This window comes from Lissotriton vulgaris, chromosome 2_1, assembly GCF_964263255.1.
Source record: "Lissotriton vulgaris chromosome 2_1, aLisVul1.2, whole genome shotgun sequence".
Classification (NCBI taxonomy): domain Eukaryota; kingdom Metazoa; phylum Chordata; class Amphibia; order Caudata; family Salamandridae; genus Lissotriton; species Lissotriton vulgaris.
Genome location: NC_141687.1, coordinates 1,974,765,659 through 1,974,779,927, shown reverse-complemented (window position 1 = coordinate 1,974,779,927; position 14,269 = coordinate 1,974,765,659). Strand labels below are relative to the sequence as shown.

The 14,269-nt window shown below is 43.0% G+C and overlaps 1 protein-coding gene across 3 annotated transcripts in view; it reads left to right on the top strand.

The window, feature by feature from the left end:
* Positions 1-14,269, top strand: part of MAN2A2 (mannosidase alpha class 2A member 2) — a 668,437-nt gene that overhangs the window by 302,077 nt on the left and 352,091 nt on the right. For all 3 annotated transcript variants that reach the window (XM_086958183.1, XM_086958182.1, XM_086958181.1), the window contains one exon: positions 13,178-13,245. In XM_086958183.1, coding sequence (XP_086814309.1) covers positions 13,178-13,245 — 68 coding nt within the window. The remainder of the gene's footprint in view (positions 1-13,177; positions 13,246-14,269) is intronic.

Genomic DNA, 14,269 nt, shown 5'->3' with positions numbered 1-14,269 from the left:
TTTTTTTATTGCTTGTATTATGAATATTCCCTCTTCTTATCTTTGGGGGTTGTCCAACTTCTACGTCACACTTTTGTTAATATTTAAAAACAGGAGAATAACTGATTTCGTGTCTAGCTTCTTAGATGCGTCTTTCAGTTTGCGCACGGTCATATGATCTCATCGGTATCATCTGGTGGGTAGATTCCTTAGATCCCTGTGTATGTCGTTTTAGCAGGTCATCATTTAAGGTTTGATTACTGGGCGCCCTCTGTCTTCTGGCACTTGTTTTTATCCCAGTACCTTTGAAATGCCCCTCCAAGCCGTCAACACCTCCTCTCTCCCGTTCGGTAAAAACAAGTGCCAGAAGACAGAGGGCGCCCAGTAATCATATGACCGTGCGTAAACTGAAAGACGCATCTAAGAAGCTAGACACGAAATCAGTTATTCTCCTGTTTTTAAATATTAACAAAAGTGTGACGTAGAAGTTGGACAACCCCCAAAGATAAGAAGAGGGAATATTCATAATACAAGCAATAAAAAAAGAAACACAACACTTCAAACCTAAGTCTGTCCTGAGGAAGGTGCTGTAAAGATCTCAACGCACCGAAACGCGTCGACATAAGGACTAATTGTTGTAACATATTCTATGATGTTTTAATAATATATGCCAAATATCTTTGTTTTTTAATTCTGTGTTTATGTTTTTGAGCAAGAATAAGAATAGGATTTATTTTGTATTAGATTAGGGAATGCTCCAATGTATATCGAGGATATGAAGTATCCGGTTATGAATTTTATATGTATGTTTTTAACAATGGAAAATAAAATGTGGAGAGAATGAAAACTATTTCTAGTGTGGTGTAATAATAAGTACCATTACAATTGGTTTGTTTAGCTAGCAGGTTAACATACCAAATAGAGGACCAGTAGGTCACTAAGCATTTAAATAACACAGAAAGGAATTTGTTCCCATACTTAGACGACTGGCTCATAAAGGACAGCTCGCACAACAGCTGTCTACACCACACACAAAAAACTGTGCAACTAGGATTCACAGTAAATCAGACCAAATCCCATCTCCAACTATCAAGACTATCTAGGAGCTACTGTAGACACATGAAAAGTCCCAGCATACCCAGCCCCCGCCAGAGTCAGGAACATTCAAAACCTGATGCCTCAGTTCCAGCCTCAACACTCCTTACCAGCTTGACTGTTCATGCAGTTACTGGGAATGATGGCGTCTTGCATTTTCATAGTTTGTATGCAAGACTTCAGATGCGCCGCCTACAGGAATGCTTAGCACGTCAGTGGTACCAGGCTCAATGTCAATTATCAGATCTAGTGTTGGTAGACGTCTGCACCCATCACTCTCTGCCGTGGTGGAGCACACAAAACCTTTTGAAAGGGCTGCCCTTCAGTGACCCGGTTCCACAGATAGCATTGACAGCAGTCGCATTACTGACAGGTTAGGGAGCGCATCTCCAATGTCACACAATTCAAGGGTTGTGAAGCTTGATATAAATCCTCTAGAACTGTTAGCAATTTTTCTGGCTTTGAAAGCTTTTCAAGCTCAGCTAGTACACAAGACTGTGCTAATTCGTACAGACAACTTGACAGCCATATACTACATTCAAAAACAGGACGGGACCACTCCCTCCAACTGTCCCACCTAGCCCAGGACATCTGGAGATGGACCATTCATCACAAAATGTATCTCCTTGCAGACCACCTCCCTGGAGTAAAGAACCAGATTGCAGAGCTGCTAAGTCTTCAGACACAGCAAATCCAAGAATGGGAACTACACCCTCAAGTTCTCCTACCATTCTTTCAATACGTGGAACTTCCCCAGACACAGACCTGTTTGTCACTCACCTAAACGAAAAATGCCCAAACTTCGCATCCAGGTATCCACACCCATTGTCCAAAGGCACTGCAATATGCATGATCTGGTCAGGGATATTTGCTTATGCTTTTCCGCCTCTCCTTCTCATTCCATGAGTGGTTCAGAAACTCAAACCAGAGTACCTGACACTCATCCTAGTTGCTCCCACATGGGCACTTCAACCATGGTTCACAACCCTATTGGAACTCTCAGTAGTTCCTCATCAAAAACTACATCTTACACCCAGTCTCCTCACACAGAGCCATGGAGACATAAGACACCCAAACCACAGTCAACTCAATCTGGCAATCTGGCACCTGATGTCCTAGAGTATGGCTATCTTAATCTACCGCCAGACTGCATGAATATTATCAAAGAAGCTAGACGTCCTACCACTAGAGTATGCTATGCAGCAAAGTGGAAGCTGTTTGTGATTTACTGTAATAACAACAACATCAACCCGCTTGATGCTTCTGTCCAAAGCGTTATATGCTATTTGTTACATTTACAACATGCCAATTTAGCATACACGTCCATACGTTTACATGTAGCTGCTATAGCTGCATACCTCCAAAATAGACGGCATCTATCTCTTTTTAGAGTACCTGTCATTAAAGCGTTTATGGAGGGACTCAAAAGAGTTATTCCACCGAGACGCCCACCTGCTCCAGAGTGGAATCTCAACATTGTTCTCACCAGACTAATGGGGCTACCCTTTGAACCATTACACAGATGTGAGCTGCAAGTTCTCACATGGAAAGTTGCTTTCTTAGTTGCCATCACATCACTCAGAAAAGTTGTGAACGTCAGGCATTGACTATAAAAGAACCCTTTTTACAAATGCACCAAAATAAAGTGTTTTTTAGCACTAATCCTAAATTCCTTCCTAAAGTCATTTGTGCTTTTCAGTCAATCTGTTGAGTTAACCCGTGTTCTTCCCTCTACCAGATTCAATGGCAGAACGTGCACTACACACATTGGATGTAAAAAGAGCATTGCTCTATTACATTGAAAGGACAAAACCTTTCCGTAACATAAATCAGTTTTTGCTGCCCCAAACAAAGGCAACCCCATATCAAAATCAGTGCAAGGTGGATAGTCAAATGCATTCAAATATGCTATGCAAAGGCTAAACGGACATTAACACTCCACACGCAAACTGGGGGCTTCTATGGCTTTCTTGGGAAATATACCCATAGATGATATATGTAAAGTTGCAACATGGTCTACACCTCACACATTCACAAAACACTATTCTATTGATGTGTTTGCAGCACAGCAAGTAAGAGTAGGGCAAGCAGTCTTACGTGCACTATTTCAGACCACTGCAACATCTACAGGTTAGCCACTGCTTTGGGAGATTACTGCTATGTAGTCTATGCATAGCATATGATCTACAGCTCATATGCCTTGAATGGAAAATGCTACTTACCCAGTCTGTAACTGTTCTTGGCATGTAGAGCTGTAGAATCTTATGTGCCTGTCCGCCTCCCCAGATACCTATACCTGTTGCAGTAACATCTTACTTGGATACATGCATCAATGGACATCTCCTTTGTACTACTCTTACTAACTCTATTATCACCCTCTGTTGGAAAACAATCTAACAATGGAATTGATGCCCCTAGGCACTGTCACCGAAAGGAGGAGTCACCTACCTCGTGACTGGAAAGCCTCCTTTGAAGAAGAACAAAGTGCAAACATCCGGACCAAATACTAGATGGCGATCTATGCAAAGCATATGATTCTACAGCCCTACATGCCAAGAACAGATGCATACTGGGTAAGTAGTATTATTGCTCCCAGGACCAGAGCGAGTATAATGTATGTTTTAAGCTGACTTACTGTTAGGGTGACAATCAAGCTGACTTACTGCTAGGGGGACAATCCCTTGCTTGGACTGACATGAATTAAGACTCTAATGACCAGTTTGTTGTTCTTAATTTATCTTCTATGTGGTTACCAAGTTAAAATGCTTTGGAGGCCTTAGCCCCTTTCCAAAGACTTAGATGTCGTTCCCCACCTCCTTCATGATCTAATGGGCCTATCATTCAGTCCACCTTGAACAGTTTCTTAGTGGAAATTATCAACTGGCCAATTCTTGTATTGCATAGTTCCTTAGTCATGCCCTCTTAAGCCAGAATAGATTTGACAACGAATAATTTTAAAAAATAGGGAAATTTGAAGAGATCATTCTAGAGTTGGCCTTTGTCCTTCTGTGGATTGTGAAAGAAACGCTATCTGGGGTGATTATCCTTTCAGAGAGGTCTAAGACCCTCATATCCAATACCCTGCAGCAAAACACCAAAGACCAGTTTTGCCAAAAGTTATTTTCTAGACACATATTTATTCGATAGCCTACCCAGATGGAAATTCAGGACCACATTAATGTCTCAGTGTCCGAATGGCTATGTTCTGTTGGAACCGAGAGCTAAATCCACCAGACTAGTTGCCTAGATCACTGATAAACTATTAACCAGTGTGTGGCCCTCCTAGATAGTTGATTTGAACATATGAACTGTTATGTATGCCATTCCTGATCAAGCCATGTCTGGAATAAAATGAAGATGTTGACAAGCTCGGTTTCCACAGGAACCAAATACCATGCCATATACTAAAATAGGATTTGTATTTTTAAAGTGGAGTTTCACCCTTTGGGGCATCTTGACATTGAATAACAGATGTTTATTGTTCCCCCACATAGTTGCAAGTAAAATGCTCAATTTTAATGTAGATTGGAATATTGCAAGTCATTGTGGGTAGGAAAACATTATAGGACCCACTCAAAGTACACCACCATAATTACCCTGGATGTCTAGATTTTAGAAATTTCTGGGTTTGGTAGGTTTCCCTGGGTGGCTACCGAGTGTGGGCCCAAATACTGCCTCACTCAAGGGCACATGTAGACTCCTATTTCTGTTGTTTATTTCTGGGCCTAACATGGGAATAGTTCATAAACAAACCGCACATTCCTACTGGTCTACTTATATATTTCGGGCAACACCCAGTTTGGAATTGGTAACAAGCAGAGACGGATTTTTGATTTTGCAGCATATGCTCTATTTCAATGACAATTTTGCTGCATTGTCCCAGGACCAATCAGACCATTGTTCAAAATTGTTGTTCAACATTTGACCGTTAGTGGAACATTTGTCTGCCGAGTTTCCAGAGATTAATATTACTGGAAAGAATATAGCAGACAACACGTCCTTGATCTTGTACAAGGGGCGACTGCTGTTCAGAATGAACGTACCAAATGAAAGAGCCTGTTACAGCATCAAGATATAGATGTTGTGCAACCGCTCTACTGGTTATGCGTACATCTAGAGAGTATATAAAGTGAAGGACATCACAATAAATCCTACAGGTTTGCCCTCCATAGAAGTTAGTGATAACATGGAGCTTGGCCAAATCTTTGTGAAGATAACTTCTAGACAGGAGTCCAGCTGTTTAGTTAAATGTCCAAAGCTGGCACTGCGGCTTGCAGTACGATCAGTGGTGTCTCACATAGGGCGTGCTGCGGGCTGTATGGCAGGGCGGGGCAGGGGCAGGGGAGGGTGGGAGGTAGTAAACTCTGTCATACGACGGTACGGAGGAAAGTAATTATAACTTCCCTCCATTCCGTCAAAGGTCCGAGTTTCCTGCCTCTCCCCCACCCCGCCTCGCCGCCCCGCAGTATGCCCTATGCGAGCCACCACAGGGTACGATTAGAAAGCACTTCAAGAGTCCAGCAGGAGCTTTTTTTAGGTAGCTCCAAAAAGGCCAGATCAATGCATTAGAATGAACTGCCTGTTGTCAAATTCTCAGGCATATTGGACGTCTCTGAGCTCATTACCCTTCACAATGAGAGCACTTCTCCCATTTCAGTTTGGGGACGGACAGTTGGCAGAAGGCCACAAGCCCACGTGGATTAAAATCAGTACATGGATGGAGAGGATATAAATGACAATGCACGTAATAAAACTTGTACATGGTACAGGAAGTTAGCTACTTACCTGATTCAGCTGGCAACATCAATGTGTATTCTGTCTTCAGAAAGACTGATGTCTTTCCTTGACTTTCTGTTGGCTGTTATTGAAAGCCATGCTGCTGTAGAAGCAGTAGCTACTACTTAGTCCGTTGTAGAGGACGCTGCAAGGCTGCAGGATCAGCACACTGCAGACTGCATTCCTGCAGCATAGCAAAACAGTCGCCATTATCGCTGATGCAGAGTTTGTGCTCAGCAAAGAAAGAGGCAGGAGAGTAGAAATTACTATCCTCAGTGCCCATTTCAGACTGGTTTCCAGTTTGGTTCACTTTGGGCCACACAAAAGTGAAGTTCTGGGAAACTGCCTGAAGTGGTGCACATAGACTGTGAGTTACTATCTACCACAAATGACTGTTCATGGATACGATGGGCCATTACAAAGTAGATGTTTAGGTTTTTAAATCCTTCCACCTAATTTTGGAAGAAGGACACTAATCCAAGATTTTTGTTTTTAAATTAGATTTGAGCCATTGTGTCTTTGCTGACTCTAGTAAAGAGGCACACATTAGTTTTGCTATTGACTGATTGCCATCTTCATCCTCCATCCAAAAAAACAGTGGAAGTTCTGTCCACCATATTACAAATGCATTTCAGTCAGTGCAATGCACATATCAGTGGACAGCACATGTTTTGACTGAGTACCCCGTCCACCAAATCTTAAGACCCTTATCCTTTCCAGAAATGCCGTATAAGCACTTTAGTTGAGTCTGCCTAGAATGTTCCGCCCCATTTTCAAAGGTATATTCGCTGACACTGTTCAAGGAATGGGCCCACCTGCACTCTCCGAAACTTCCACTAATTTCCACACACAGGAAGAAATTGAATTTAATGCTGTGAGTGTGCTGAAAGCGCATGAAAGACCAGCCTTTCTAAATATAAGCATTCGGCCACAGGGAGGAGTTAGTAAAGGTGCACATGGCACCCTTGCATCATTAGGTCTCCTGGTGGGAAAGACATGAACAGGAAGTCAAAGCTTAGCCTAGGTTTGCTTTCTTCGAGGTCTCGTATAGGTTAGAAGGTAGATGGTCATGGTAGGAGTAACATACAGATCACTGTACCAACCGCAAGTCACATGTTATTGCCACCTTTATCCTCTTTCAGAAAATGGTTGATATTCTGTTTGCTGTATTATTGGATCATTCCAGTCAATGTTCTGTACATAAAGGTGGACAAGACATGCATCATGTTTTGATTGAGTACCCTGACCACCACCTGTAAACTTTCTAGAAGAGTTCTTTGGGCAACTTCGTACAGCCTGTCCCAGTAGATGTAGCCCAATTCTCACAGGAACATTTGTTCACACTTTCTGAGTAATGAGCCCCAGGTGCATCCTCAGCCATCTACAACGTACTGCTACACACTGGAAAGAGTTGGATTTAGTGCAGTTAGTGCCCTGAAGGCACATGAAAGAAATGCTTTTCTGAGCCTAATCAGGCTTCCTCAATGAGGGATTACTAAAGATGCATGATGCACCCTCGCTGTATTTGGACTCTGGGTGAGATAGATCTAAACAGATAGTCCAACCTTAGCCTAGGGTTGTTTTCATTGGTATCTCATGTATGTAGAAGGCAGATTTTCATGGGCGAAGGGAAACTATGGTCAAGGCCCATTACCCAATAGTGGCTAGCGGTATGTAGTGGTGATTGTGTGGCTGTTAGCTGGTGGACTTTGTGCTTGTGGCTGGTGAAATGTGTGACGGTTTGCTGACCGAATGTGTGGCGGTTGGCTGACCGGAAGTGTAGCGGCTGGCTGAATGTGTGCCTGTTGGCTGGCCGAATGTGTGCCTGTTGGCTGGCCGAATGTGTGCCTGTTGGCTGGCCGAATGTGTGCCTGTTGGCTGGCCGAATGTGTGCCTGTTGGCTGGCCGAATGTGTGCCTGTTGGCTGGCCAAATATGTGGCAGTTGGCTGGCCAAATATGTGGCAGTTGGCTGGCAGAATTGTGGCCGTTGGCTGGCAGAACGTGTGTATTGGTTTGCTAGAGGTGTGTTTGTATAATCAGTTGGCTGATGATTAGTTGAGTGGTAGTGGGACTGGGGTTTCAGTCCGGTTAGGGTATGAATGTGAAGGGCCCTTCAATGCTGGTGGTTTGTTGATGTGATTGTTGTGTGTTAATGGCTTTCTGTGGCGTGCATGAACGACGTGTGAATGGACCATCAAAAGGAAGGTGGCTTGATGTGGCTAACTACCACTAAGGCGCCTGTTCAGTAATCTGGCACTGTTATCAGTATTAACTTTTTTGATTCTATTATACTTTGCCAAAACCAGCAGCTATAAATTTTGACTTCAGTCATCGATAGACTCCTGTTTTTAAAATGGAGGTGTGTAGGGTGGTGTAACGTGGATTGATCCCATTCCCTTATCCACAATGCCATTCAAATTTCAAACTTTCCCTTAATGATTAGAATCACGGTACTCACATTTCTGACTGACACTTCCAGAATTTGTGGTAATCCACAAAATTTCTACTACCTAGAATTTTCTGCTTTGTCTTTATAAATATGCTTCCCCGCTCGGCCTAACGCTTGTGACACATACTGTCCTTAAGTGCAATCCAAGCTCCCTCAAACTGTTCAGCACGCAAATTTGCTTGGTACACAATTTAATCGAAGAAGTCTGCATCTAGAAAAAGATGGAAGTAGTCAATAGGCAAAAACATATATTGACCTTACATCCAGCATCTCCAGTGAATGGGGGATTTACTGGCTTAACTAAATTAGGAGTCTGCCAAACAAGCTTGGCGCAGTACTTGTCTGCACTCTGCATTGGTCTACCCTGTCATTAGCTTCCTGCTGCACAGTTTGTGCTTGTGACGGGACATCACGACTATCATGACCATATTCCTTTGATTTAATGGAAGAGAGTCCTATTTGGAAGGAACCCCAACTGCAAAATCACTCCCAAATTCTGCTCCCTGATCATCTCGCTCTGGTGCTGCCTGAGTATCCGACCCAGCCTCAGAGCTCTCTTCCGTTATTTGAGTTAAACCCTCAAAGCACTGATGCAACTAGTCGCCATCTCTGCTTTCTAACGAAAACTTTCTGGTCTACGTAAAACGCAGAGGTACTCGTAATACGAATAGATTGTGTAGGGTAGGAGTGGGATATGAAGGGGATTGTCTGTGTACCATGAGATGAAAGAATGTAATGTAATGCTCTGATAGTGTATTGAAGTGGGATCATAACAATAGTCTCAAAACTAGAACTTACCTGACCCAAAGAACTTCTACAATTATCCTGCCAAGAACGTCTCCAAAAAGCTAAGATAAAAAGAAAGAAAATAAATAGTTCCAGTTGCAACACACCTAATAAGACAAAAGCACATTATGGCAAATTTGACACCGACGCCAAGAGAAACAACTTTGTGAGACTTGCTCTGTGTGAAAGAGCACAACGCGGGTGACTCACAATGAAGTTAGCTATTTGCATCATGTGCTCCTCTGCATCCGCCCACCACAGAATAGGGCAATGTGTTATTCACTATTTTCTTCCTCTCGGTGCAGTATATAGCATCGGGAAATGGGTGAGCAAAATTTAGGCATTTATCAGTTATTGTGCTGTTCATGTGGTAAATCTATCCTACATGGCATATATCATGGGGCAAGGTCGAATCCATTTCAGCCACTGAACAGTTATTCAGCCATGCACATTTTGCTTCCACCCACCACAGCAGAGGGCAATGTGTCTGCCCTCCCGCAGTGGCCTTCTAAAAACTATGGCCAGAGCACAACATGAATGGCTTTAATAACTGATCAGTAGCTCCAATGGGCTTACCCATTGCCCCGTGATGTATGGTGCGCTGGGTGGAAGTAAAATGTGAATGACGCAACAACTAATCAGTGGCTGAAGTTGGCTGACCGTACTGCCATGGGTGGGGGCACCCATGGCAGTACGGTACAAAAGAAATAGCCACCTTTGTTTCCCTTTCCTGTGGGGGGAGGCTCACACCCCCTCTTAGGGGCCAATGGGCCGCCCCAGGAAAGGAAAATGTAAATAAATAATTATTGGCCTCAGGGAGGACCCCCACACAGACACAAAGATCCCCGGTGCCTTCAAGGTTTGTGGGTTAAGTCATAAACAGCCTTTTGGAGAGTTTCAGGTATTCCTTTTTTCAGGTATCATGCTTATAAGACCGAAATAATTTAAAAAAACTCGTTTCTACAGACTGGAAATTATACATTCATTTGGAACATAACAGCTTTTCTCCCCGTATAAGTACATGTGCTGTTTATTTTTGGAAATTAAGTGTTACAGTATCCCTGCATGCAGACAGCATTATTCTACTTTTTGGACTTCAGTGAAGATTTTTGGATTACAAATAACATTTACTTCTCCTTGATGTGGTTTCAATAGCACAGGAATTATTTAGTATCCCTCAGTTTTTCCCAATGGCAGTGGAGTATTTGGCACTCTCTGCCTTGCCCAAAAGAGACATGTAACAGAGCTGTCCTGTGACATGTTCATAATTATGAGCCTGACACCTGGGCAGCTGTACTTTACCCCTGTTCTTATTGGCCTGGTAATGCCTTGACTTTTGAATTAGCTTTTATCATGCAACCTGTATTGAAACCCCCATCAACATTAGTAGCCCCTTACACGTGCAATGCACCAATGTTGTTTATTGAAACATAATTTCAAGGATACTAGCCTAACAAAGTTTATTTTTTCTGCTTTTGGGCAGCCGAGAAACAAACTACTGGTGTACATCTTCAAAGGCATTACTGCTACCAAATTAAGATTAGGATTTTAAGTGCAGCCCTTCTTTTCAAAAAAACCAATGTTTATATTTTGTCTAGGCATTAATTCTGGGATTGCTGGTTTAATTAGTCAGTTGTCTGGTACTACCGCTTTTATTTTACACCTTTTCAAATATTTTCTCTTTGAAATGTTAAACTAGTACTTGCAGATGAGTCACTCTTATTACTTGCTTTTTTATTATTTTGTATACTTTTTTTTATATAGCAGTACTTTTCCCCCAAAGGGTGTCTGTGCATTTTATGATCAGCAATGAACCGAATGGGACGGAAATATATGAAATACCATAAGAAAACTTTTTACATTCTTTGTATAGTAAAACATGTATGGGACAGAGGGAATGTAGTGGGAGGGTGGTACATTGATAAGAAGTGAGCTGCAAGGAAAATGTTTTTGGGGTGAAGACTAAAGAAGATGGTAAGCCGTGAAGAGATGAAGAAATAGTATGTTCATTGTATGTGTTGTAGATGCACATGTTCTGCATACCTTCGGGTATAATGCCCCATCAGCCATCGCCCAACCCACAGGTGTGTTTTTTCCTCCGACTCAGACCAGGAGGAAGAAGAACCAGATACTCCCCTCACCTTGACAATCTCCAGCCTTTGAACGAAGACATCTGCCAGGGTTCTGCGTATTGGGGACACACACACACACACCAGGCCTTTGAGTAAGCTTTAGACCGAGGCCGAGCACCACTCCTGATGGGGTCTGGCATCTAGGCCTCTGACCACCACACAGCCTTCAGGTCCTCCGCTGCCTTTGGGCTCTGGTTGACACCAATCAAAGGCTTCGGAGCAGACATTGTTCCGGACTCTGGGCATCAACCATCCTCTTCCAGCAAGCCCCAACATCTGCCATAAACCTCAAAGACCTGTAGAGTTGAAAACACCTTTAATGCTGGCATCAAGGCCAACCTCAGGCCTGGGACCACTGTCAACTCTGAGGTTGCCATCGGCACCATAGCTACCATCTGCACTAAGGATTCCATCAGCGCTGGCTTCAAAGATTCAATGCAAGAGGAAGAGTTGGTAGCAAGGCAAAAATGACTAACCATCTCTAAATGGAAAAACTCTCAACAAAGCTCTCTCCAACAACACTTTTAAAGTCTTTGCCTGGGAAGAGGAAACTAACTTTTGTGGAACAATTGGATTTTGAACCTCCTCCAACTCCCATACCTAAAAACAACAAGGATTGGGACACCAGCAATCTTGTCTATGATCCACTTCCTTCATCACCTCCACCTTCTCCCCCCACAGCCTCCACACTCACCAGAGGGATCTATTCACTTCTCTCATGGGGCACAATGAAGCACTACTTTTCTTTTCATAACACATTTTACTGCCTATAAGTACACAATGGCCACCAGGCCGGATACATTTATCATGTCGCATATTAACTGCTCAAACATAACCTTTAAACCCAATGCCTAATTCATTGTATTATAATAAATAAATCCCTTTGTAATATTGAAGTCCATAAAGAGCGACCATACACATGTCATATCTCCTGTTTCCCCCATACCTTTAAGAAGCCCGTTGAAGCCAAGGTAGTAACATCATGGGTAGGAAAAATACAAGCATTTTCCCAGCAAAACTGCTTCTACAGCCCCTACCCCATCATACCAAAAGCAGCAGCAGCCATACCATCATCAGGCGGCACTAGAATACACCAACAATAACAGGAGCAGGGGCAGGGGCAGGGAAGGTTCCAGTCAAGGGGCCTCCACCGCAGAACATTGACTCCTCATCTCTCTTCCTCCTTGCCCCGGTCAAACAATACCTGTTGAGGGGAAACTGCACGATTTCCTTCCCCAAAGGCAGGAAATCACAACAGACATTTTAGTGGTGGTTCACCATGGGTACTGCCTAGAACTTCTCACACCTGCCCCCCACATCTCACCCCAGTCACACCCTCAACAGTGACCATCTCAACCTTCGGCAGGAAAAGGTACAGACGCTCCTCCAAAAAGGGGCCATAGAGCCAGTACCCCCTGACCAGTGGGGCCAGGGGGTGTAGTCTCATTACTTCCTCATCCCCAAGAATGCCAGCTTCGTCAGGCCCATCATGGACCTCAGTCTCTGCACATTTCCATCTGTTAACACTACCGGTTGTCATCCCTTTGCGTACACAAGGCAATTACATGGCAGCATTAGACCTTTAGGACGCCCACGTCCCCATCCATCCCGCCCACCGGCGCTATATCCGCTTCATGGTAGTGGCCATCGCTATCAATTCAAGATACACCCTGTCGGTGTCACCACTGCTCCAAGGGTATAGACAAAGTGACCGCACTACAGCTATGAACAGATAAATACAGAGTGAGTAACCTTTTTTTCCATTCCTTTAAAGGGGGAAAACAAGTCAAATATGATGATGTCAAAATCACCTTTTGTCGTAATTTGTAAGTGGTTGGAACCTTTATGAATTACCTCATCTCTGGTCTTTGGTATATCCAAGCACAGATTGCAGTGACTGAATTTTTACATTTTTATATTGACCAATTCTGAGCATAGCTTTTTTTATATTTTTAACAGGATTACACAAGATTAAATCAGGACTCCTTGCCAGAAAGAACAGTGATTAAGCTAGACTCTTCTCCCAGGTAAAGATACCTTTCCATCTTGTGAGACTTCTAAAGCTATTTCTGAGTTTGGCGGTATATTGCAGGACCAGAGGCATGTACATAAATGTAATCCCTGACAGTAGATCATCCCTTCAGGATGGAACTATATTTTTGCCCAAAATAATATGAATTTAATAGGGGTGTTTATAGGTTTACAATCCATAGCTTTATTTTAAAACAATTACTAACTTACCAGTGGGTTACCTATGCATCCATTTTTTTATTAGGACTGAAGAACTTGCTACTTTTATTTCCAGAGTAGGGGAGTCAGTACATGGTTACGAGAGTGCAGGAATTGATGGTTGTCCAGGTTGGTGGAAAGGAGAAGTATTGAGGATGGCTGAAATGTTGTGTACACTTATTTATTGATGGACGATTCTGTGGCTGTGTGAATGGTGTAGTACACATAGTTTGTGACTCTAATGATAGTAGTTGGGTAGGTAGGTGTGTATGGGTTGTATGTGTGTATGTGGAGAAAGATGTGTATGTGTGATAAGTGAATAGGTTGATGAGGGTGTGGATGGATGAGTAGGTAAGTGGTTATATGGAGGAGTTGGATAGATTGTTCTGTGGATGTTTGAATTTGAATTTGAATTAATTGAAGGCAGAAGAAGTGGATTTTTATGTCCATGAATGGATATGTGGGTATGAGCTGGTGAATATATGGATGAAATCAACTTTCCCGAAGTGGAGCCCATCATCACAGCAAGCTATCTAACCTCTGGATCATTACCCAATTACAAATTCAGGAAATAATAAGATGGGGACTAGAATTATTGATATCATTTGTATCATGTTTGTATTTTGCACAATTAGAACATGTTTTTGGAAGTGTGACGAGCAGATGGAGAGTTATGAGGATTTTGAAGGCTAAGATTGAAGATGACTGTAGTTCTCCCGAGGATGGGAGCACAGATCCAGCTTCTGTTCTGCAGATCATTCACTCAGTGCCTGCACAGTTTGTGCCACCCATGTTGCACGAATCACAATAGTTAAGCGTTGC